The sequence below is a fragment of the Balearica regulorum genome, chromosome 14, assembly GCF_011004875.1.
Source record: "Balearica regulorum gibbericeps isolate bBalReg1 chromosome 14, bBalReg1.pri, whole genome shotgun sequence".
Classification (NCBI taxonomy): domain Eukaryota; kingdom Metazoa; phylum Chordata; class Aves; order Gruiformes; family Gruidae; genus Balearica; species Balearica regulorum.
The window spans coordinates 5,574,214-5,601,146 of record NC_046197.1 but is presented as its reverse complement, the minus strand read 5'-3'; the positions used below and the strand labels follow the sequence as shown (position 1 = coordinate 5,601,146).

Here is a 26,933-nt window from a genome sequence, read left to right as displayed (position 1 = left end):
GAAACTTGACCCTTGCTTAGATTGTAATATTTTTTATATCAAGACTCCTTTTTAGTTCTGTGATTTGTAGTGAAAACAAGCTCCTTATCTATCACTTAGATTTCTATGGACTGCAGTGAAAGAAATCACTGAAACTCACTGTGTTATTACTGGTTTTCCCAGCACATGATCACATACAGCATACCGTCATTTGTGATCTAAAAACCTCCAGTGACAAAAAGATCTCCTATTGAGATATAGTTGTTCCTATTTCTGTCAGTCGTCTTTGTAGAAATCGTTTGAAGCAGGTTTCTCTTCCTTGAGCATTTAGACCTTGAGCCTTCAGGTAATCTTCTCAATTAGTCCCAGGGGCTGTAGAGAGACAGGAAAGTGCAATTCTCTTAGCAGCTAGAATTGCAGGTTCAGGTTAAAATTAAGGTTTTAAACAATCTGGTATTGGGAGGGAAAGAAAGAGGATAGGAACAGATAGAAATCCTGGACTTTTGGCTAACGGTAGGGATAGTGAAATACGCGATGGACTTTTCACGGAGAATTAGAACTAACTCTTCCTTTGTACCTCTCTGGCAGGTGATAAGTCAGGCTGTGTACGCTGCTTCTCTCTATCGATCCTCTCTGTCCTACTTAACTTCATCTGCCTTCCCCTAATATCCATCAGACGTTGTGTGGAGTCTTTGGGGGGCCCTAATGGATGGAAAGCCCAAGAAGATTGGGGGGCAGAGGAGCCGGGGCTGTGCAGAAAGGGGCAGACACTCTTCTAACAGTTTTGACCTAAGCCAATTGCTTATTTAGGGCATTTGGCAGGCAAATAACTTCACCCGTCATTTAGTGCTTATTTCTGCAGCAGAAACATTTTCATTCCCTTTTACATTCATAATCAGAAAGTGCATACCAAGCAATTGGTATAACTGTTGGGAAAAATATGTTAGTGGTGAAAAGACAATCTTTGCTCTGAGCAAAGAGAAACAGTTCACAGGCAAGTGTAGGGGCTTTGTTTGTTGTGTTTGGTTTTATTTTGGAGGAGATGCCTTTCCAATAAATTGAGAGAGCCCAGCTGTAAACCTGCGTTCCAGACATGAGCTTTCTGCAAGCGCTGAGTAACTTCCGCAGAGCTGAGCGCACTGTAAAAATACCATGCGTGCCTTGGCCAGCGGCAAAGCTTAGATTTGAATAAGCCCAGAGATTTCTGAGGATTATAATGGCCTTTTTTTTTTTTTTTTTTTCTTCAGGAATGTTTTAAATATGTGAGGTGGAATGAATGGAAAATTTCTTAATACAGAAGTGTTCTCCTATCATTGAAAATGATAAAATAAATGTTATATAACTGTGTGATTCATCATGCTTTAGTGTAGGCGGCATCTTTCTGAAGAGAAAGAAAATCACCCATTATTTTTTGTCATTAGTTAAGCTTAAACTAGGAATCTGGAACTGTTACACTACCTTTACGATAATTTTTAATTGTGGGCTACTGGCTGTTGTTACTGAAGCATATACTTACATCATATTTGTGTGAATCAGGCTAACTGGTTTTCCCTTGCAGGAAATACTTTTTCTTATCTCTAGCTTGCTGTTTTGTTGGGGGGTGTTCTGTGGTTTGTGTTTTTTTCTTAGGGACATCAATATTAAGTAAAACGTACGTCGTCCTTCTCATGAGTAATGAGAATTTTTTTCTGAAATAACTCAAAGGTCAGCTCTAGGTAGGATTAGGGTTAGGACACCCCATATCCTAGTATGCATACGTACATACTTGTGTGTGTCTGCGTATGTATTTGTATGTGTGTATATGATATCCACACCTGTGGTATACACCTAACTCTCATATATGCTGTGGATTTTTTTTTCCTATTACTTGCAGCAGTGTAAAAGAAGATCCTTAACTTGGGGACTGCCTCAGAAGGGTTACCTGCAGTAACCCCCCTGGTGAGGATAAAAGCAAGAGGTTTTTGCTTCTTATGAGACTCGTGTTCTAAAATGTATTCTTTCATAATTAAACTAGTGCATTCTTTATCCAAAAGATAGTGAAATACAACCCATTTGAGTTGTATCATGCACTATGTTGGCATAACGTAAGGACTTCTAAAATACTGCACAGGATAGGACTGGTGATTGTATACGCCTTATAATATGCTTGCTTTATTTTTCAATCAGGCTTTGACTCCGTTATAGGTGTTCTATGTATTTTATCATATGTGCTATAGATTGAGAAGATATTCGGTCTCATATTAAAGTACTAGCAAATGAGTAGGGACGTTCCTGTCGTGAAATTTTACAAGGTGTTAACTACAGGCAAATTTGAGACTTTTACACCAGGCATCCTTTTGAATAATCTAAGCTCTTTTTATACTTTTATGATAGCTGTCAATTGTTGACTAATAATTTTTTTCTGTTTCAAAAGCCATTCATTTCCTGCCATATACACAGTGATTTATTTTCTGTCATATATATATTTTCTAGTGCATATATAAAATGTATATTATATAACATATATTCTATATATGCTAGCATAGGTATACACTATTGAGCTGGGGGGAGAATGTCTGATGCTTTTGCATCCTTTAAAATTAGAGGGGAGGAGTGGATAATCTTACGAATAGAACAGTAACATGGCCACTTTCTTTGTCTGTTATTAAAGGAATATGTCCTCTGTTACTCTTATGAGATTATTACTTGTGGGATCTTAGAGGTTGATCTGACTTGCATTTGCTTTTGTTGCTGTTGTACGTCATTGGATTTAGTGTATGTGGATCTAATAAAAACAGGATTAAACTGAATAAATTGTTGTCAGCCTGTATAGTTGTAGCACATAAATGCGTGCTTCAGGTATTTAATTGCTGTTCTAACTCAGAAGACAGTAGTTTTAAGCTCCATTGTTGTGATTGATCACGTCATTAATTTTGCAGTCCATGGTGAACCTAAAAACTGAAATAGCGTTGCGCACAGTAGAAATACTACGTAGGTATTGTTTATGAAACTAAGTCTTACTGTGCAGAAACAAGTCAAAGTTTTAAAAATGTATTTGCTAAGCATTATGTACTATTTGCGTCTGTTGTTTCAGTTGTACATTGGGCAATATTATGTATTGCAAAAGAAGTTGTTTCTGCAGTATTTGTCTACCTCACTGCGTAGAGGTGATGCCAAGGTAGTGCCGAAGTGAGATGTGACGTGCCCCAGGATTGCTGTGGATGTGAGGGGGAAGCTGTCGGTGTATTTACCAGAGGACCAAGTTTTTAGTTGGGAGCATTGATTTTCTTCATACTTGTCTTTGTGACATGCAGTTATAAATACAGCAGGTGATCTCCTTCTTACCTTAAAATTGCAGTGTAAGTGAATATTTAAAATAATTTGAGTTAAGAAGTTCAGACAAGATAGAAGTTGCTTTTATCGTGTGGAGACCTAACATCAGGCAGGGGTGAAAAAGAAATAATCCCAGATTACTTAAATATTTTTTAACGTGCTCTGTCTCCATTGATAGACTGAGTTTTTACCAATGAGAGCATATACAGTCATATTCAGTTCATCTTCCCTGACTGTTTTCTCCATAAGCCTTTGGCTGAGTTTAGTTATGACTTATAGCTTGAGCATGGCATTTGGGAAAAACAGAAAAAGTAGTATAAATGTAAATGTGAAAAGCTACAGCTCATTCTGTTTTTGAAATTGTTGGTGTGAAAAGAACTCAACAGTGTTTTATTTAAACAAGGTCTGCTTCAACCTTGATTGACTTGCCGTAAATTGCCTGGTACGAGAGGCAAAAGGAAGTGGATAGAAAAATGGCAATCAGCACCAAATGTTTCACATATTGATTGACAAGCACCAGAGATGTGCTAGAGTAAGATAAATTGGCTAACAGAGCCCATCTTGACAGCTCCTGAGACAGGAAAATTGTTCCTGTTAATTTGCTGCTGGGACCTTGTCATTTATGAGGATATATATTTGAGTGCCTTCTAATGGTGTAAACAAACTTTGGATTCCTAAGTAGCATATTTGAGCTTCAGTTGCTTTAATTCTTCTCTGTCCGTGTATTTCTGAGCTGTAGTTATAAAGTGCTTTAAGATCGAAAAGATGAGAGAAACTGTCATTATTTTAAAGGTACAGTTTACGCTGAAATACAGAACAGCACAATCGAGCTATTCTGTAGCCTGTTTGATTGTTTTCAGTGGGGTTTTTGCTTTACCGACAGGCGTGGAACAGAGCCCGTTTGTGTTTAGGGGAAGAACATGTATCGTTATTCCTTCGTTCTCACAAATTTAACTGTAGCTATAATGAAAAGATTTCCTACCTTTTAAACATACCTAATTTTGTGCTGGCAAATGCCTTTCAATCAGCTTGCAGGTTTTCTTAGTACTACCGAGTGAAGCTCCCTTTTCCATATAGTAGTCTTTCATGTCTGCGATTTCTTTTCGTTAAAAGGAATTTTTATCATCTTAATTTCCTGTACTGTTCTCCCAGAGTGCCATTAATTATGGTGATATCCAGCAATGCTAAAATAGTTAATGGTCTGATAGCTGTTGTGTTGCAATCTGCCACTCAGGCTTTATTTTGGCTAAATGTTTTCACATAAAGTGAAATTTGACATAAGCCTCACTCAAGAAATGAACATTTTTCAGCTTTTGTATAAGGAGAAGATTCCGGTGTTCATTTAAGGTGTGGTGCGGTGCACAAACAGTAAATGGTATTGTCCTTTCTTCCGTAATTTATTTCTTTATTTGAACTCTGAACTGGAAATCAACCTTGCAAACACAGAAATATTTCAAACCTTTTTCATTACTTGGAATGAACAAAATTTTATCTGCACTTGAATTGCTCCTTTGCAAGTGGTTTGCTAGTTTTGTCCATAATCCTGTGTTTGGATACTTTCTGTATTCCATGCCGTCTTCAGGGAATAGTCAGCTCTACCAGAAGCTATCAGGGAGGTTTTAAAGGGCTAAATAGTCCTACCTCCGTATAGTGATGGTATTTCACTCTCCGCTTTGATCTTTGAAGTGCAGTTTAGCTCCCAGCTTTATTTCTAGACCTGAGCGCAGTGGAGCATCCTGCATGGAATGAACCGTAGCAGCCTGGTATTCCAGTCGGGGAAAGACTGCTGTTGGGGGAGCTGCTCTCTCTGCAGAAGCTTTTTAGGTCTCCAGGGGGAAATCCTGTCTGTGCCGAAGGCAGAAATACAATTTATATTGACTTATATGGAGCTAAGATTTTGCTGTGGTTTGCTATTAAATGGTGGAATGCTCATTCTTGAGGCAGGATCTGTTCCAGGGCCCGATAACTTCTTGTCAGGGCACACAAATGTTCAGTGTAAAATATCAGAGCAGTCTTAAATATTTGTAGCACCCGTTAAATGCTTAAGAAAAAAAGATTTTTAGCTGCCTGAAGATGCGGTAAGACGCAGGGAAGTTAAGCGCTTTGGAAGATCCCACCCGCGACATACATCCACCCGCGACATACATGACGGAAAAGTCAAGCCGTTAGTTTCCTTGTACATCCCAAACTTCTTCTAATGTCAGTAGGGGTTGTGTAAGAAATGCAAGATTGGATCTTGAGAGAAGAAACCAGATGAAGCAAGGAAAATGTAAATACCAAGATCCTATCATGTAAATGTAAGTATCAGTATCTCGAGGAATGGAGCTTTAATTCCCATCCTACTTTTCAGACTTTTCTTACTGCCCCTTAGTACCTCCCAGCACCGAGACACACGCCTCTCTCGAGCGTATCGCAGCAGATCCTTAGCGCTAGTTCAGCAGTGCGTTCCACACGCATGTAGAAGGCCGAGAGGAACGCTGTATTCAAACTGCAGGTGTAACTAAGAAAGGTAGACTTCGATCACCTGAAGCAGAATTAGCCAGAGCATAGCGCTGGCAGCGCGCTATAGCACAGAGCAGATTTTCAGCGTGTTATTTAAACTGTTCGGCCATTTACGTAATACTGATCACGCGGAGCCTCGTGTTCGTTTCACGTTTGTTCATCAGAAATTGGAGCGGCTTTTTCAGCAGGTTGCAAAGAGTTAACACAAACTCCCTAATCATTATCCAACTCCCACCAGTTAGTACTATTTTTGTATGACTTTCACAGATTTTGTTAAGTAATTACAGGTCGGAGTTTTCTCATGTTTGTTCAAGATAGTGTTATTTTTCCCACCTATTAGTGACTCCAGGCACCTGAATCACTAATCATTGTGACGTTCCTGGACATAAATTTCTCTGATAGAAATAAAGCTAACATCATTCAGGAGGATATGTAGTGGAGGTGGTGTGAGCGGTTGTGTAACAGTATCTAGAATTTCGGTAAAATAAGGTGAAGGTAAACAGGAGGCGTATGGATAGCGGAAACAAGTTTTCAGCAGAGCATAGTCTGAACTCTCTGTGTCACTAGAATAAAGATCAGATCGAGTATTTGCAGATTTATGTAAGGAGGCAAATTTCATAGGGTGCCTGGTAATTACCTACCTGGGGCCTAATTACAACCCTTTCATCCGTGGAATTCCCTGGCATGAATGCTTAGCTCTATATGAACTGATACGATTGATAAATAGGAAATTTTCTTTCTTCCCAATTTTTAAAAGCTGCACGTGTTATTAAGTTACTGTCAAGGTGGAAATTCAGTCACGTATGATGGTTGTGGATCTTCCAATAAGTTTCTTCTAAATACATTCCTAATCTTAGGATGGTATTTTTGTCCCCCGAGGAACAGGCAGTATATCAGTTATTATAATTTAATGTTAGTTATAGTTCAGTAGAACCTTTTTTTAGGGAAGTGAAGTTAATGCAAGTTCATATGAGTTATGTTGATGTGGATTTGCCTGTTTCTTCTTGCTCTCATTTTACTGGCTAACGCAGAGGTACGGTAAGATTAGAGAAGACATTTTGACTTTATGAGTGATGGGAAAAAATCACTGAAACAAATTACTGTTTTCCAGCTATGAAGGTATCAAACATATGCCAAGTAATCAGCTTGCTAGTGTAATAGGTTCATGAAGAGAGTTTTCTAATCTTATTCACTGATGTTTTTCCCAAGACAGCAACAGCTTTTATAAAATGAGGCTTATAACTTCTCATTACAGAATCTAATCTGCCCAAAAGACATTGAACAGCTGCAAAACCCTAACATCTTCTAGCTGTAAATTGTTTTTATTATTTATCTTTGTTTAACTAAAAAAGAAAGGGGCATCAGATGATTTAACAAGACAAGAATTAAGTGACATTAGCTTTTGACAGCAGCAAATTACTTCTTTACATACTGAATTGGTTTAGATAATTTTTAAGTCATGACTGTCTACTTATTTTTAATATCCAAATTCCGTAAAATGGATATATTTTGTAGATGGATTGCTTAGGAAAATTAATTTAACACTGAAAGTCAGAAGTGATTGATTTCCAAGTTAGTCTTATTCTTCTGCATAGATTTTAGTAATGATAGTATCTTGCACTGGTACAGTGATTTTCATAGTCAGGAGTTACACATGCGCATTATTCAGGAAATATTAACCACATACAGAGGTTTAAGGAACATACCAAAGCTTGAACAAGCTTGTAGAATGCATCTGTAATAAAAAAATAGAGACCAGGACTTGCTGGTTCTTCTTCATTCGTCCCTTTTCTATTGTCTGCAGTTCTCAAACTGTATTCCTGGATGTGCAGTAAATGGTTCTACTTCAGAAGACAGGGAGAAGGAACATATTAAATATGACTATATTTTAACATTAGAATTTTTTTCTTTTTTTGGTAACTGGTTGTCATTTTAATTTTTTCTTTTTTTTTTTCGATCACATATAGTACCTTATAAACAAGGTCTTGCTGGCAACGTTTTACTAGAACTACAACAATGCTAAACCAATGAGACTTTATGCATTACTGTCACAAAGAATCTAGGATTTTTTGGTCTTGTTTGGGATTTTCTTGAGTTATCCCTAACGCACACCCACCCCACCCCCCACAGGACTGCTTGGAAATGTAAGTATAAATTAATAACATGTTCCTAAGAACAAATAGCCTTGAGGTTTAGGATAATTTTATTTAAACAACATTTTAACTTCTAGACTGTTAGAATACTATGCCTACACAGGTAGGATCATGATTTCTAGGATTATGTTTTCTAAAGAAATGGACTATTTTACTGGTACTATGGGAATTTAAGAATCTTTCAAAACTGTATTTTATGCTGCATCAGATCATCCTATGTTTCTGTGTTTCATACTTTCATAAAGGAGGTGGAGATTTTGGCAGGCATGCGTTAATTTCTTCAGTGCTCTTTTCTGGGGGGGGCTTTGGTGCCCTTAGAGTTGATTTTGCTTTTTGATGTTTCACATCAAAACCCGGGTGTGGTTGAGAGAAGAGTTGGTTCCATTGCCTGCTTGACAGGGGAGGGAGTGGATGTTGCTTGCACTAAGTTTGGCTCCCGTGTTATTTTTGGAGATCTCGCCAACATAAATGCTTCCATCACCCTGAACACAACAGGCATACAGGTGTTGGTGATGTGATGGACCTGTCCCTGAGCAACACTGCTGCTCGGCTCCTGCTGCTCCGGGGAGCTGCAACACGATCCTGTCAACATTTCAGCCACCTTGAAGTGAAAAACCCACCAAAAAAAGCTAAAAGAAGAAAGGTCTCGGGGCTTCAGGGGCCCAAGTGAAGTCCTTCTGAAGGAACGTGGCTCCAGGCAGTCCCAGGGAGCAGAGCGGGCAGCAGCCACCCTGTCACACACATGGTCTGCAAAGGCGCAGTTGTAGACATGGCCACCTCACTCCACAAACGGTTCCACCCTTGCTTACTTGGCAGAGCAGAATCTGCAAAGTGCTGGTGAAAGCAGCGTGTCCGGGCTCTCTGCGCCGAGTGCAGGCCTATGCAGGTCTGCTCTTAGAAGAGCTACTGCCAAAAGATACAAATTGTTCTTAAACTTGGATAGAAATTGCCTTTTTGGGCATCTTCTTGCCTATACCATGGCTACTTTTCTTTTTTTAATTTATTATCTTCACTCTGTTCATGCTGTTGTTCTGATTTTATGATTTTTTTGCATAACAGAAGTTTTGAAAAAACTAAGCAAGGCACGTAAGGTGGTGTTTATTTTGCTAAGTGGGAAAGATGCAAACCCATAGTACTGATGTGTCTTCGCTGGTTCCTTGTTATGTAAATCATAAATGATACTTACAGTGTCTAGATCTCTTTTTTGGCATTCTCTTTTAACTATTTCAAAGCCACCTTCTGTCTTTCCCTGCTATGATAAGATGGATCAACTTCATCTTTAGTTGCCCTGGCTATCCTTTTTATTTCGTAGAATCATAGAATGGTTTGGGTTGGAAGGGACCTTAAAGATCATCTAGTTCCAACCCCCCTGCCATGGGCAGGGACACCCTCCACTAGACCACATTGCCCAAAGCCCCATCCAGCCTGGTCTGGAACACTGCCAGGGATGGAATTTGAGGCTGAGAAATACCTAAAACCATCGATAAACAGGTCTGTGCAGGAATATCAGCCCCATGCTTTTAGGAAGACCTTATTTTCTCCTTTACCTCTTGTGAAATGGACTCTGTGAAAGCACTTCTCTTACGTTGGCTGGTTTTGTTCGTTTGTTGCTTTCCAAGAGATGGTACCTTCAGAGGCACTGAAGTACCTTTCTTCACCGATAACTCTATCGTCCAAATAAATCATCCCAATTTATATCTTCTTTTTTTTTTTTTTTTTCTGTTTTGAGGCTTGTTTGCCTTAGAGAAAAAAACACAAAGGGAGTTTAGGCAACAGAAAGCAACCTGGTGCTGAAGAAAATGATCACAAATTGTCACATTTCTTTCCCTCTTGTGTACTTAATTTCGGGCTTTTGTCAACTTGCAATGCAGTCTGATGAGGAAAGGGTTAACCGAGTCCGCTTTCCAGATAAATTAGCATTGCTCCTGGCCAGATGAGGAGATGAGGTAACTATTGGGTGGTGCCTCTTGTCTTTCTCCTGAGAGCTGGCAGCACAGGCCGCTTAGCTCTGGAGGAAAATGGCTTTCACCCCTGAGAAAAGCTTTGCCTGCTGGGGCTCCACGCTGGCCTCCGGTGCGCTGAAGAGCAAATGGCATTTTAGCTACAAAAATAATAGATGCTGTTACTGTACAGAAAACGGGTGATTTTTCCTGTTGTCAGTTAACTGTAGTAATTTCATCAAATACAAAATATTTATATTCCTTATGCCAGTTATGACAATATATATTTAATTTATTAAATGTGACTCTGCTTGAGAGTGCCCAGCCCATTGGCAAGACGCGCTCTGCACGCACATTTGAAGGACGGTGGGTTTTTTCTTGCAGAAAGCAATTATTCTGGGGAGGAATAGGAGAGTCTGCTGAACGTGCTGTACGGCAGAAAAGTTTCACCTTCATCAGCTGCCTGCTTAATTTATAGTGCTTGGCGCTGCAAAAGCATGCATCTTATGTTATTTAGTTGTTTCCTGACACATTTAGCACCGTTTCTCACTCTTTAAAGTGAACTTAACATTGCTGACAATGTAGGTGCTGCAGTTAGGCTGGCTTGGGAAGGCAGCGAGCGCATGGTGTGTGCTGGAGGAGGGGGGCGGCGTGCGGTACCCCTGAAAGCGGGGTCCTGCCTGTGTGCCTCATATTGATTCCGTTCTGCTTTCCAGCTCTTTCCTGAAGTAAGGGAGCAGAGGAGGAGGAGATCTGATCCTTCTCTTTTCTCATCTAGTTAACGTCCAGCCAATGCCATTGCTAGATGGCCTTTCGTCTATCATTTTAGTAAACAGGAGCAACACACAACTGCTGTTCATGATACTGTCCATCATTTACGTCACTAGATAATTTTATGGGATTACTTTATATAGGGTTCTATACTGTGTATTGGTGTAACGTGAACATCAGCTTCAATCAGTAAATGTCAAAATCTTAATTACCAATTAAGTGAGTCACAGTTTCTGTTCTGATGGCATCAGTTACGGAGAAACAACCCATCTCCTTTCACTTTTTACTTCCCTAGCTTCCTGCATTAATACTTGAATGCTACGACATCTTCTAAACAGTTGTTTAAAAAAACCCCAACATTTATTTTAAAGTTTCCCTTCTTTCTGCAATCTAATGTGTGAAGGAATGCACAGTGAGTTTTTGGCTTGTGTATATTTTTCTATCTGAGTCGCGGTCCTTATGACCAGAGCTGTAGAACAGAAATAAGTAATAAGTTTATTGATAGTAGTATATGAGACTAACTGTAGTTATTACATTTATGTTTATTTTCTGCATGAATAGCAGGTAGTCTAACTTAGAGAAGTACAAAATAGTTAATCATAACCTCTTGATTATGAAAATTACCAGCTGTTTAAAGCTATTGAAACTTGATTTTGCTTTACACATAGGAAGATGCCTTCGTAAATGTAACTTATCACTGAAGAAAGGCTGTTTAGGTATGTGAAATTCTCAGTGTGACATGCTGAAAATTCACGGGGTTGAACAATCTACACAGATTTTTGCCATACATGCTAACCTTAGAGGTGACATTCTCCCGATGGGAAAATCTTGAGAATTCCATTGCAGGTACAATAAGCTTTGAGATCTGTATTTACCACCCCTGGAATTCAAATATTTTCTAATGACATAAGTTATCCATTTCAATATAAAAACTTAGGAGTGTGGGATGGCAACACGCAGGTTGTGATCTTGCCCCCTGCCAAAGTTAATGGCAAAATGGCTATTTAAGGAGTCTGGAGTGATCCTATAGACCTCTTAAAATAATGCTCTGGTTTGGATATTATGTATATCTCTCTAAATATGTGTGGGTAAATATACTTAAATATATAACTATTTATATAAATGTATACACAATTATGTTTCTTATATGTTGTTGTTAGGTAGTAATACTATAGTATATTACAGTTAGCTGAAAGGTTACTTAACAGCTATTCAAGACGTATTTTTCTAATGCAGATTTATACAGTGACTGCTCATATGACAAAATTCTTAAATTCTGGGGGTTTTGTCCCGTTTGTTCCCTGCTTCATGTCATGCACTGTGGTGGAGTATAGAGGCCAGGGTTTCACACACACAAACGGGCTTTATTCACAAAACTCCGTATGTCCTTTGCAGGAGCAGGAAGAAGGGGGAGTATGGAAAGTGCATCTCGGAAATCCTTCAGTAACTGATAAGCAGCTTGCTTCTCTTCTTTGATTGTCTCTCTTATTTATGTATATTAATGCTAGGAGTGATTGCAGACAGTCCTCTTTGTGCTTTTTTTTTTTTTATTTTTGCCTTTTTTTTTTTTTTTTTTCTCCTGGAGCTGGGTTTTGGTCTTTTAGGCTAACAGCAACCAGATTATCTCTTTCCCAAATGGCTTTTTGTGATTAAGATGAACAGAACTCTTCTCAGCTGGCTTACAAGTGCCTGGTCTTAAGACAGTCCTCTGCCTCCTTGTTGCTGCGTTACACCACACCCACACCTGACAGGTTCACACCGGTACGCTTGTGCCCTATTCATCCCCTGTCTCGCTGCAAAGCATCCTTAGCAAGGAGAATAAAGGAATTCCTCACACCTATGCCTGATCTGCATACTCATCTTTTGTGGATGTCTTCCTGAAGGTGGTGTTGGACTGGGCATCATTGCCAGCTACAAGCGTGGCCCGATTGTTGAATGTTGATTCTAAAGCAGATATTAAGCCTTAGGGACTTAAAGCGTAGTAGTAATTGAGGAATGGTTTCATAAAAGTTCCTGGGCTGATGAAGAAAGATGTGGCTCTGGTAAATAAAAAAAAGAAATAATAAGTTTGTGCCGTCTGCTGTATAATCTTAGAGGATAAAGGGAATATAAGCGATAAGAGCGTATAAAAGGCCCTTACAGAATGAGGTGCCGTGTGGCACGGAAGCCCAAAGCTATCCCAAATCAGAATGCCTTCCAGAAAGAGAGCGATCAAGTTTTTTCCTTAACACTAAGTAGTAACGTAACATAAATGACAATGGAACGTAATGGGGGGAGGGAAGGAAAAGGGGTTTTTGTTCTTATCTGCTTGCTTTTCTTGACAAATGCCTTACAAATACTGTATTCAGTTTCTGTATGAGTCTTTGCCATGAATAAGCATGTGCGGTATGAACATGCACATGAACAGATATTTGAAGAAGAACTGATATTAACTTTCACTATTGAAATTGTAATATATCAACTTTTAGACTTCGGTTTCCCTTTCTTGCATTTGTATCTGGTTGATGTTTCTTTGAGTATATTACACGATTACATTATTGCTGTCAATAGAAGTAAGTATCTGTTACGTAGGGTTTCTGTCAATACACAACTAGATAAAAATCTTATTCATAGAAGCTATATCGCTAATATACAAAGAGTAGATGCAAATTGTATGAACTCCTGTTTACATTATGGATTTAACTTTTGAAACAGCAGTGTAATAGAATATTGAAGTTACCATATATCACTGTATGTTTTATAATATTGTAGGATATTGCAAGTCTGGTTGTGAAGCGATGCAAATTTGGAATCATTTCAGGAGGGGGGGCGGATTCAAAATACGACTGTTAAGGTATCTGCAGACACATGAATGGGTCTGGCAAGAAGCTCAGGTTTATAAAACGTGTAAAACTTACTCTGTAATTTTAAGTGGTACAATAACATGGAACTTATTTGACCAAGGTATTAGTATTCAACAGTATGAATTGAAACCATTATTTCTAACTTAAGAGTATATAGTAACAAATAAATTGCATTTATCATGCTCTTTGTAGCCTAACTGCATACATTCAATTCTCTTTGGTAATTTCACAACCACGCTCTCATCTCTGGTACTGCAGATAGTTATCCTTTTGATTCATTTCCTAAGGCCACAAAGCTAAAAAGTGTCTCTTTCTGTTCCTCTTCAGTAATTTTTCAACTCACTTCCCACCAGCTTTTCGAAAAGGTTGGGTATCTTAAGATATTCCTATGTGGTTCGGGGGTGGAGAGCCCTACAGGGAGAAGCAGCTCTACTAGAGCCCCACTACTGTAGAGGGAAAGGCTGTAGTGGGAGTTTAATGTTTAGTGGATGCCAAAAATCAACTGGACAGAAGGATCATGGATGCCCTAACTACAAGAAAAGATTTAATCAAATTTGGCAGCTTATTAGGAAATCTAACCTCAGGACAGATTGGCAATAGGTTCTGTGGCTCAGGCATCTATGTTTTTTCAATTAACATGTGCTTATGGACGAATCTTCCTCAGGAGCCGGCTTCCCACCAAAATAATGCAACGTTTTAACAACTTGATACCTTCTGTTTTCCTCTAAGCTACAAACAGAGCTGTAGTAATTAGACATTTTACCTAGTCTTCAGGGATTTGGGCTGTATTATTTCATGAAGGTAACAATGTGATTAGCTTTCCTGGCAAAATAATTCTTGGGTTTTTTATTTCTCTCGATGTATTCTGCAAAAACATACCTAAATTTCTCTGAAATACTATATGTAGTTTACACAAAAGGCAAAATCTTTTCCCCTTCATCTCATCACCTCACACATCCAACATTTTTATAATACAGTAATATATTTCCGTATGATACAGTATGTGTAGATTTTTTTTTTTTTATTTATAAAGCTGCTTCTTCTGACTTCGTAATGTTGAAGCAGAGCCAGAATATGTGAAAATGAAGCGCAGACAATGGGCACGGTGTCGCATCCCTGTCTGAGGTGTGTCAAACATCAGCCTCTCTGCTTGTTTCCAACACATTGCAAGGAAATAATTAGAAACTGGGTTTGCACAATCACTGCCCTCGAATGTTTAGGATATTCACTGTAGTATTTCATAAGAATAGCATAATCATTAATAATAACAGTAATTATCCCTGCTGTCAATATTAGAATTATTTCCTCATAAATGCAAGTCCACAATGAAAATATTCAATGCATATTGAATTTTCTCTAGCATAAAAGATGGTAGATGGGGGTTACTGTGGAGTAGCTTAAACCCATTTCTGTCATATGATAACTTGGTCATTTAGTCTTATCATCGATTCATCCAGTGCTAAAAATATAATAAAAAATAAGCATAATAGTCACTTGCCTATCTCCAGGTATTGTATTTCAAACTTTTTGAAGGTAAAAGACAGTAGTTCATGCTATTTGCTGGTTCTATTTACTGCAGTGAAAGGCCGGGTTTTTTTAAATACTTATGGGTACCTTTGGTTGATTGCTGCTCCCCAGATATAATTTATATGTGGTGGCTGGATTTTTTTCATTTTCTTGTTTTTCTTTTTTTATTCTTCCTTTGCAATGTGATGTGTGACTCTAGAAGATTGCCTAATGGTATAAACCTTAGTGTTACTCGTATAAAGTGAGGCCTTCTTGATTCCAGAAATGAAGATGTAACTAATGAGAAAGCCAGCGTGTATTTGCTCTGCTGCGGATGAAAATAAGGATGCACCATTTTTGTGTGGTTTTGCTGTGGTTTAACATTTGTAGCTAGCATGCAGCAGATCTCTCTCTGCCTCACAGACTTCAGCAGTATCGCAGAGGTCATATTTTCCTATGTATAAATTATTCATGAAGAATTTCTCCAATGCACTAGATAAACTTGCAGAGATCAGAATGCATGTTTCTCCTCTTCCTCTCATCCCTACAACTGGTCATATTCTAACAGGCAATGCAAAAAAAACCAACCCAACCCCAAAACCTGTCTTCACCTGTGTGCATTTGATGGAATGGATTGATATAAAGTTATGAGAGGAAAGTTCACAAAAGCAAAGAATAAATAAGTATGAATGGGGTGTTTTGTTGACTTGATACCACTAGTTTAGTTGACCAAAAATACGTTGTTAGAGTGGGCTGAGCCGGTATTGTACACATTAAAGATTGGGAGTTGAAATTAATCTGTCAGGTGAGCCAGGCAGGAAATTCTGTCCCTACAGGGCAGAAAGAAATGAGAGAGAAAGGACAGGAAAGCTGAGAGTTTCCAGCCCATATTCCAGCTTAGCCCGTCTCTACAGATGGAATAATCCCCTTTCAGTCCTGCTGTCCCCTGTGCTTCCCCTTGCATCCATCGGTGGGTTTTGGAAGGATCTACAACAATACGGGAAGAACTTTAACTTGGAGGTAGCCTTCATATGGGTCTTGGTCCATGCCTCTCATAGGTCCCTGTACTGCAGCAATTGCCTTGGTGTAAAAAAAAAAAAAAAAAAAAAAACCACAACCAAAAAACAAACCCAAACAAAACAAAAACCCCACAACCAACCAACCAAAACCCACCATACAGAATGCCACCATTGTTTTAAGAGATGCTTACAGAGATGTGGTGTAATTCCAGGAATCAACTCATTATAGTGCCCTTTCTCATTGGTCTTATTTAGCCAAACAAACTATTTCTGTGAAAATTCTCCTGGTAAAATACATAGCTGACACACTGGCATTTTGCAGCATCTGAGACTGCAGCTCGGGGCCTTTCAGCGTTTGGCTGCTGCGGGAGCCGGTGCCCGCGCAGCGGTGGGCAGCTGCTCTCGTTTGCCCCGCGTCTGCTCACCTCACGAGTCACAGGCTGATGCTGTGGAGAGGTTTTTGGAACGAGTTCACAACGTAGCCACTCACAGTGCCTTGGGTATGATGCAAAGGGACGCGTTCGTACCAGCGGAGGGGGTCTGTGGCTCTGCGCAGCAGTAACCACGCGTAACGACGGACAGTTACAGTGCAATTACTTGGCTGTTTGGGGTTTTTCATTACATTCATTGCTGATCTTTGATCCCTGTATCCTCTTTCACAGGTCGTCCCATTCCACCTACATCCTCGTCTAGCCTTCTCCCATCTGCTCAGCTGCCCAGTTCTCATAATCCTCCACCAGTTAGCTGCCAGATGCCATTGCTAGACAGCAATACGTCCCATCAAATCATGGACACCAATCCTGATGAGGAGTTCTCTCCTAATTCATATCTGCTAAGAGCGTGTTCAGGGCCACAGCAGGCTTCCAGCAGTGGTAAGAAAATTGCAAACATACGGAGTTTGTTTGTGACATGTTTGTGCCGGGTTTATGCTGCTGCTTTTTTTTTTTTTTTTTTTTTTTTGGCAAATATGTTCTTACATCACCACAAAATTGAAAGCATCTATGGAAATGAGCAAACAAAAATCTTACTGCTTTATTTCACAGAAACTTTTTTGGAAACACCATACATCATATACGTTTTTTCCTTCATTTTACTATAGAAAGCTTTTTCGTTTTAGAAGTGTTATAAATAGTGTAAAAAAAATATTGAATTCTTGTCATCAGAGGGATTTATTTTTTACAGTACGCTTCCTGCTCCTTGATGCATCTTGTAAAAGAGAGGTGCACACCCGATGGGTCTTTGTTCTGCGTATGCTAGTCCGGTATCTCATGTAGGTGATGAGGTTCTCTGTCTAAAAACGCATGTTGCGTCTGTCTGTTCTTGTTTCAGAATCTGTCTGATTCTATACTCCCAATGTCACATTTAACTAACATACTGCTACTTTTCAGCAAATTAATCCGTGTCTTTCAGGCCACTGTTTTAAAACATTTGCAGCTCTGCTATCAGTCATACAATCTGTAGTAGTTAGAGTTTTCCTTCTTTTCTCTCTCTCTTTTTTTTTTTTTTTTTTATTAACAGATGCTGACTTTTCATTTTGACAGCCAAAAATTGCAGACTAAAGATGCAATCCATTTTTAGAAATACAGGCAAAACAAAAGAAGGCTATTATAGCTCCTTGGTTTTTGCCTTTTTTTTGAACATCAATATCTGTTCTGCAGTTCCTATCTGTTTAACTGAACACCGTAAGTTTATATCTTATAAGCAGTTTCTGATCTGCTTGAGGTCGCTCTTTCCTGTAACAAACCGGATGTGAACAGTATGGAGATAGTATGTGGTGTGGAACTTCTGGCCTCTGTGAGCGCGTACACTACACTTGAACGATGCCCTTTAAACAGTGGCTGGTGGTGGGTACGTGGTGGGAGGATGAGACAATGAGCAGAAGCTGAAACATGAGATTCAGAGTGGAGATAAGGTAAAACTTTTTCCCTAAGTGTTGGATTGGAACAGGTTGCCCAGAGAGCTGGTGCAGTCTCTGTCCTGGGAGGGTTTCAAGAACAGGTTGGTTTAAATCCTGAGCTACTTGGTCTGACCTCAGAGCTGCCCTTGCTTGGCAGAAGGCCAGACTAGGGACCTCCTGGGGTTCCTTCCATCCTGAATTATCTTTTAACCCTGTGATCTGTTCAGATAAGTTAAAATATAATTACACAAAGAAATAATAATTCAGAGATTTAGCATGCGTCCTTGGTACTTGAGGTTTGAGGGTGGAAAATATGATACCAGTTTTGAGGGGTTTTTTAAGAGGTTCTAGAGGGTCTGGAGAGCTGCAGACCTCAAAATCTGTAATAGGCAGCTCAGCAGAAACCATAGAAATGGGAGGGGGAAGAAGCAGATACGATCTATTTTTGATGAGACAGTATAGCTTCTGTGAAGGGTAATCCTGCCTTAGAAACATTTAAGAGTTCTTTGAAGGGGTCAGCCATTTCTGAATAAGGGCAATCTCAATGATGAAGGGCCTTTGTATTTTCAAAAGGGTCCCAGCAATATCTGTCACTAAGTGCTTTTAAGGAAACTAAACTAACGTAGGGTAAGAAGGAAGGTGCCTGCACTGTACGCAGTTATTTGAAAGACAGTAAGCAGACGTTGGAGCTCCCCGGTGAATTTTCATGGGACATGAAGATCCCTGGAGAAGATGGTGAGCTGTGGCCTAAGAAAGGTAGCTGATGGCAGGGTGCTAAGGGCAAGATCATACTGCGAAGAATCACAAAAGGACCTTGTGAGACCAAGTAATGGGGCAATAAAATGGCAGAAGAAATTCAGAGCAGAGAAATGTAAAGTGATATTCACAGAAAAAGCAGCTCTGTTTCCCCGGTTAGTGACGGGCCATTACCAAGCAGGAGTGAGTTGCTGGGGGCGTGCATGCTTCGTCTCGCAGCTCAGGGACAGGTGAATGCTGACAGCTGAAGAAAGGAACAAAGAACAAAAGAGAGACCAGCATCTAAAGGATGTGGTGGATCGAGCAGTTACAAGGGCTTAAAAGGGAATGAGAGAAGTAAATGAGAGAGATGCAGTGTGGGTTGCTAAGTAGAAGAAAATCAAGGTCAGGGAACATGAACCAAAAAAAGACACTTGGAGGGTACTTGGTATTTATAGCCGCCGTTGGAGATTGAGTGAGCCAGCCTGGCTTTTCTTATGAAGCCAAATGAAGGAAGTTGCAGTAAAACAACTTCTGAAAGTTTGATGGAAGAGCTCTTTATGTTTCATTTTAAATAATAGTCTTTTTTTTTTTAATATCCTTAAAAACTTTGTGTTTCAAACTTGTTACTGTGGACTCACCCAATGAACCTTTTTGGCATGCTCAAATATGCTTTGATTTGTTTATAAATGGCTGATTTGTTCATTCTGCATTTTACCATTTTTTCTCCCAAATATTCCATTTCCTTCCATAATGAACAGTCTATAATATAGAAATAGCTTTTTTTTTTTTTTTAACTGCAGACACATAATTATTTGATCACCACTGAGAGTATTTTGTAGCATGAGCTATTCTGGACTTAATACGTCCTCTGGAAACTAATAAGCATTTTCTAGTGATCTCAATTTTTTTTTCTGTAGTTCTCACAATGCTTCTTTAGAGAATTTATATGAAAATACCACACATAGTGACATAGACCTTAAATTGTAAAAGCTCGCCTTTTTTTGTGGCTCATCCTTATTCCTGAAAGATTTTCAGAGTAGCTTTTACCATCTACATGATATGGAGAGGTAGACTATGCTTTGATTTATTTATTTATTATTTTTAAAAAATCTTTTAAAAAGAAAAATTATTTTAGTTCCTATGGAAACTTAGCAACATAGAGGGAGACATCTGGGAGAGAGTAAATAAATTAAATTTTTTTTTTTTTTTAATTTGAGATTGGGTTAAAAAGGAAGATTTGAAGATATTTAAATTTAAGGCTTAGATTCCAGATAATCTTTGATCATTAATAAATATTTGCTAGTACTTTCTAGGTTCTTCTTTAAACGTTTCTATCACAGTCTCCAAAGTACGTGCTGAAGATGAAATATTTTCAGAAGTCTCATCCTGATTACATTATATAATAAGTGTTCTCTTGTTTGTCTGATTGTACACTTATGCTTGCTTCAACCTCTACAATTACAGGATAGCTCCTCAACAAGTTTAAGATGAGTCTTCTTGGATCTGAGGTGTTAGTCATCCACATGTACTGCCCTGTGCCCTTCACAACAGCCATTCTTGATATATCTGGAAAACTCATTTGCCTAAAAAAATTACCTAATCAAATCTTCCATCAAATGAGCAATCTATTGTTGATATTATGAAGGCCTTTAATCTACAATAAATCTTTGTTAGAACTCATCAGAGCTCCCAGTTTGAGAGAAATGTGATTATAGCACTCTTAAAATGACATTACATCATCGGGGTGATTGGTTTATCATTTGGAGAAGCGACATCAATCATAACTAGCATAACCACACAGTAAATGAATTCAACCTTTCTACTGCAGAACAATGACACAATAATTGCTCAAAATCAGACTTAAAATGAAATCAGAAAATGCACTTTCTTTAAATATGATGTTAACCTAATGGAATATATTATTAAAAATCATGTTTGAGGAAGTTCTATGTAATTAAAAATATGTGAAAATGTATTCCTTTTTACTCTCATTAGAACCTGATTTCAGTTGCAGAATCATTTTCTATGCAACAGATATTATGCTGTTTTTAATTGAACTCCCATCACTTACATTCCTCTGCTTGTATTTCTTAATATAATATGCAGCACAATTATATGTGATGAAGGACAAGAGGTTTTTGAAATCTGGTGCACCTGCTGATAGTATTTTGAAAACCACAAATATTATAGAAGGAAATGAGACCTTTTATCCATGAAAAGTTAGCAGATTTTTTTTCCCCTTTTAAAAGAAGGTCAGTTCCTGTCACACCATTTTCTAGAATGGTAGGAATAGGTTTATTTCCTCTTCCTGTATATATTGTATGTGTTTTCCTTCTGCTAATAGAAGGTGACTCATCTTGTTGGAATGTCATTTTAATGGCTTCAATCACAATACAACATAACAGGCCGGTTATTGCCTTAATCTTAAATAGAAAAAAAAATATAAGGGTTTTTGTTGCCAGCCCTTTTGCCTTTACTTTTTTATATAGGATTTATTCGTATTAAACAAAATTTTGGAATCCCAACAGAAAACCTGCTTGTTTGTTTTTCAACCCGAGTAAAACACCTAGGATGTACCTACTTGCACAATAGTTTTTGATATAATGGATTCATAATTATGTACATTCATCATCTTCATTCTAACAATGAGTAAGTAGATGCAGAATGATTTTTTTGGAGTATTTTTATTTTGGGAAAATTCTAAACTGTGCATTAGATATTGTCATGATTCCCAAGAAGTTGCTGACATTTAACTGGAAGGGGGATCATGCCCAGTTTTTCAGTGTTAACATGTCATTTTGGCTCAGAGACGATAGTACAAAGCAGTTGGCTCAATGTAGCTATGTTTGCCCACAGAGTAGTTTGGACACTGCTTAGAAGACAGGGTTTGCTTTGATTTTTTTTTTTTTTTCCAAGCAGATATTGGCAGTGAGGAGAGAGGAATGGAGAAATAGGTTGGCTTGAGTGAAATAACTGTTGTTGTTCAGTGTTGTCTGTGAGTTACAGTTGAAATAAAGAATAAGACTCTTATGCTTATGACCCTAGTTTGTGTTAATTTATTATGTTAAATATCAATATTCATTATATTCTGTATAAATATCTAGAAGGATGTCCTGTGTTCAACAGATATTACCTGTCTATAGGATTTCGTAATTATAATTACCACCACCTCCTTGCAGTTTAATCCAGTAAAAAAAATTTTTTTTTTTTTCCTGAAGGAAGGCAGAACTTTCATTAATGCACTGTAGCTGGAGGTCTTGTTTGAGATCCTCTGCTGGGAGTGCTTGGAAGTGTATGTTTTATAACCCTCTGCAATCTAGCATTAAATAAACAGATATTTCCAATTTCTAGTGTATAATGCAAACCCATACAGAAGACGGTAATCTTTAAGAAATAAATAAATCCTGCAGAAAAATAATTACCTCTCCTTCAGATAATTAAGTATCACCCCTTACTCAATGGAGAAAGTAGTTGCTGTATCTGCCAACTTACATGACAGAGAATAAAGAAATAGCAACGAAAATCTAGAATCCATAGCGCTGCTTTTTTTTCCTTATGAAGGATTGACTTTGGCTTACTTAAGAGACAAAATAAAAAAGTTTGGATATCTCAGTAGGTAGCACCTTCATCTTATTGCCAGAAAGACGTGGGTTTAAGCTGCAGACAAGAGACGTAGGCATGCGTAGCTATCCCAGCATGATATCCAGTTGCTGGATTGCTGGAGGAGCTATTCCACAGTTAACCAGGCTCAGTACTGCGCATTAAACGTTCTGACAGGAATCTCATGCGGGTCAAGGAAGGGAAACGCAAAGCCCTGCACCTGGGGAGGAGTAACCCCCGTACCAGTACGTGCTGGGGCTGAGCGGCTGGGCAGCAGCTCTGCAGGGGGGTACCTGGGCATCCGGGGCACGGGACGCTGACCATCAGCCGGCGTCGCTCAGAGGCTTCTCTTCTGCAGGTGACAGTGCCCCGTAAACAGTCCTCCCTGGCGCTGGGTGAGATGGCATAGAAACTAAAACCTCTTGGTTTCTAGTGTTTATGCTGTGAAGACCAGCTCTTAGCTTCGGGGTTTTAAGGAATAGTCTCTTTCTCTGCATATTGTTTGAAACAGAGTATATATTTAGCAGCACAGTCTGCAAATAGTTGGGTTTTTCCAATTTGTTTTTAATACTTAAATTCTCTAAATCCTTAATGGCCGGTCACATGCTAATTCTGTTGCATCTCTTGAGTGCTAGGTCTAATTTTAGAGCTTCGGATTGAAATTAGAAATGGAGGGAAGAGCATGAACGATGTTTTCCCATTGAAACTGAAGGGTGTACTTTTTCTTAAGTATTTGCTCCATGTTGCTGCAAACTATTACTGATATTATTGCTGCTGCTAATCTGTGTAGCATATGTTGACAATGCCAGCAGATGTCTGAGTTTCAGCCAGAAGACGTGATTCTAGATATTAAGAGATTGCAGAAACATTGTATGTATTAATTTATGAATTCACAATTGTAACAGACAAACAACTCTCAAACAGAAGGTTCTATGGTAATAAAAATGATAATGCGTTATAAAAAGCTATAGAATTGGGAACAGATTCCAATTCTGTTGTTTCTGTATTTGTCTTAAGCTCACCACGGTTTTGAGAGCTGCAGAGATGTTTCTTTGCTGCTTTTACATCATTTTAGTTTAAGGCTTGTGAATGTGTTAAACCGACAGCCTCCGTAGTAATGAAAGCAGCGGCGGTACTCACTTCCCAAGGTTCCTTTTCTCCAGCATGTTACTCTGCTGTTTTCTGATATCTACCGTAGTGGCTGGGAAGCAGCTTCATTACTATGGCCAGTCAGGCCTCATTTTTTCTCATTACCGATCCTTATTTTGTGTCCTAGCAGCTGGTTTCAGATGACCAATAAATGTCGTGCGTTTGAAACTTAAAGGCTAGATAGTGTTGCTCCATGCCCTTGTACCAAGAAAAGGGGTGCCCAGACTTGGCACCCTGCTTGAAAACTGAAGGGCATTGGGGATATTACAGTTATAACAGAGTAACTCCTTTTCCATCTTTTTTTTTTCATATACTCAGTTGGTTGGTTGGTTTTGTAATAAAGAAAAGTGTAATCATTTTATTCTTTCTCCCTAGAAGTCCAAATAAATGCTGTTACAAAAAGGCAAGGAGACACTTTTCATCTGAGTCAATATCTTGGCTTATGGGTTTCCTGATTTTGATAAGACAAAGTTATACGCTTCTGCTTTTATTTACATGATAAATTGTCAATTGATCATGTGCTTAATTATTATTCCTGGTTATATAATGACTTCAATATATTTACAGTTATATAATACCTATTTCTAATATGCTTATAAATATTAGCATGTTATCAGGTAAATCTGTAAATATATGTCATCTATTGATCATGTTAACATCTTTAGAAACTGAGTTTGTCTTCATATAATGAATGATTAAGTCAATATAGATTAGGACTTCTTTTCCTTTAGAAGATGTTCAATCTTATTCAAAAAACTACAAGAGATAGAGAACTCACCACATCGCTGAGGAAACCGCTCAGTGATTATTAATTATTCTCACTGTTGGGCTTGGGGTTTTTTCCTCCCATTCATGCCTGACTCTTGCCTGACAGTTCTCCCATGCATGTCTTTTATATCCCTTCAGCATAAACTGACAGAAACCTGAACTCTCTCATTTTATTCTGAATATTTTTCCCTTTCTGTTTACCAGTAACAGCCCGGTTGCCCTCAGGGAGTATGTACACTAAAAGGGTTTGCATATATAGCTTTATTGACGAAACTCTCCACTGAAAACACGACTCACTCAAGCAAAATATGCTCTCCTGTTACCTCCTAATCCAGTTCCTCAGTTGGATTAAGCCATGTTGTAAGGAGGACTCCTTTGTTTGCATCACTGCATCTTCTGCTGGGTTTTGCTGATGCATGCTGCTGTAGACCAGGATTTTGTCTGTCTTATGATTTCAACTTTAGCAGCAACCTTGTGCAGCCACTGTCACAGTGGAAATGTGATAAAAGTGTGTGGTTCCCCTGCTTTATTTTGATGCAAATTTGCGAATGTTTCCTGTAGAGGGAGCACAATGGAGGTGCACACCGTGGGTTTGTGTTGGGAGGCTGAGTAAATAAATGTTGAGAGGCTTTGCTGTTGTGGGATGCGTTCAGAGCTGAGCATGGCATTTCAGCTTGGTTCTGTCTGCGGTGATGCTCTTTGTTTGCATCGTGTCTGTCCCGATTATCGCCTGTGGATAGCTGGCTTATGCCACTCTACAGATTCAGGAACCAAAGGCGTTTGAGTGCAAGTCTTGCACCAACCAGCGCCTTTGTTGTTTGTAACCCCCATGTTGTTTGTAATAATGACCTACCAAACCTACAGATGAGGGGTTATTTTTCTCATGTGAGCTAATCAACCAAACCATACTGCTGCCTTTATTACATTACAAATATATATAATTGATTTTCTTACACAGAAAAGCTGAGGACTTTGACTGTTTGTAAAAGTTAATTACTGGCCTGAGTAAACGCTTATTTTTTCAGATATCTTGACATCATGGCATACAGAGAATCCTGTTCCATTTTGCCAGCTCCCCAAATGTTTCCACAGCTCAATCTGTGGCATTCACATGTGAATCAAATCGCGTCCCTCGCTCTGTTCTGTTGGTTTGGATTCTGTGTTTTCTTCCAGTCTGTAGCAATGCTGCGCTTGCTCCCGGTTCCCTAGGTAGCTTTTATTGCAGTGACCTTTTCCATCTGCGTGGGGTGCTGTTTGTCATTCAGCTCTCCTCCAGTCCCTGCCTCACCCCACCAAGGTATTGCCTTACATGTCGCTCCCTCACAGGAGTTCCTTTTATTTAATGCATTTGCGTTGGATATCGTAGGGCTGTACCAGTGTGATTTTCAGTAATTGAGCTTTTCACTCCTTTTACTCAGGTCAAGTCTAATGATTTGTGAAAGAAATAAATAAATGCATGCATACAAGCAGAAAATAACGGCATCTTTATGATTACAGTGATAGCTGCTACTTATCTTGCATACCTGGGATCTGAAAAAAAAATCGTAAATCAAAAGGAAAGAGAATTGGCAACATAGTATGGAAGTTGTATTGTTTTGAGAAGGCTTCTTGTCCTTGATGCTCTCTTAACTTAGGAGCAATAACTAGGACACTGTAGAAAATGAGAATGACCTTTTATAAACGATAAAAAGCACTGTGTGGGTATAGAAGCCTATATATACCAAACCCCTAACAGTCGTCCTCTGCTGCTAGATCTTTCAAAATCTGCCAAAGAGGGACCGGCTTACTGTGAACTTCCGTGCCCCAAAACTTCCGCTCGTGACAACAACAGAAAAGTTCAGTATTATCTCAGTACTCCGTAAGAAAAGGATTTATGACCTTGTTACTTTGAAACATCCTTCTTGGTCTTGGATCCCCAAGTTGTTGTATATCAGTTGTTAGTATATCATAGAATGGGAGGTCGCAACTGTTAGTTCACATGATTTGGGGAGAACTCAGAAATCTGAACTTTAATATTGCACAGTGGATTAATTAAATCTGTAATGTATAGGCCAGGGTAATTATTTTGGGGATTACAAATCATTTTTTCTACTGGAATCAGTGGGAATTTTGCACTCCAAACACCAGGCTAACTTCTCAGTTAATACACGCAGTAGTGAAGTGTGAAATATTCTGCCTAACAAAACGCGGTGTTTGAGCGTGTTTGTTCATACTTGTTCCCACAAACAGGCGGCTAATTGTTTCACTTGACACAAATCTGTCAGTTATAGGGACTAGCAAACGTGAAAAGATGTAAAATCTTTGTAAGTTTGTGAGCTCATGGTTTCTGAAAACATAATTTTCAAAGTCAAGAAAGGGGAGTTTGGGGAGTTAGAGCTCACGTGGTAAATGATGGCTTTGAATTATTCGATCAAGCAGCAGGAATAAGGATTGGGACTGGGGTGGTTTGGGAGTGCGCGTAAATCCTTAGTGACCCTGCCGTACAGCTGTCATCAACTCCTGGCACCTTCGTTTCCAGTGCAGCTGAAAACTTGCTACAAAAGCAAAAGGGAGTAATGTGGAGGCAAACCCAAACCAAACCAACAGGCAATTGGTAAGGCTTGTGTGGAAGGAAAGAAGAAATCTGGACTTTTTCAGTTTGCAAATTTGGTTAGGGAGAGCAATATGAATTACTTCAATCTAAAGCAAAAAGTGGGTTTGCTTTTTTTTTTTTCCATTTTAAGTTTCAACCTTTTGTTTTACTTTGAGTATGGATT

General features: G+C 38.8%; 1 protein-coding gene across 8 annotated transcripts in view; it reads left to right on the top strand.

Moving 5' to 3' along the window:
* Nucleotides 1-26,933, top strand: part of TENM2 (teneurin transmembrane protein 2) — a 619,020-nt gene that overhangs the window by 369,161 nt on the left and 222,926 nt on the right. For all 8 annotated transcript variants that reach the window (XM_075766471.1, XM_075766468.1, XM_075766467.1 and 5 more), the window contains one exon: nucleotides 16,688-16,897. In XM_075766471.1, the coding sequence (XP_075622586.1) occupies nucleotides 16,688-16,897 (210 nt within the window). The remainder of the gene's footprint in view (nucleotides 1-16,687; nucleotides 16,898-26,933) is intronic.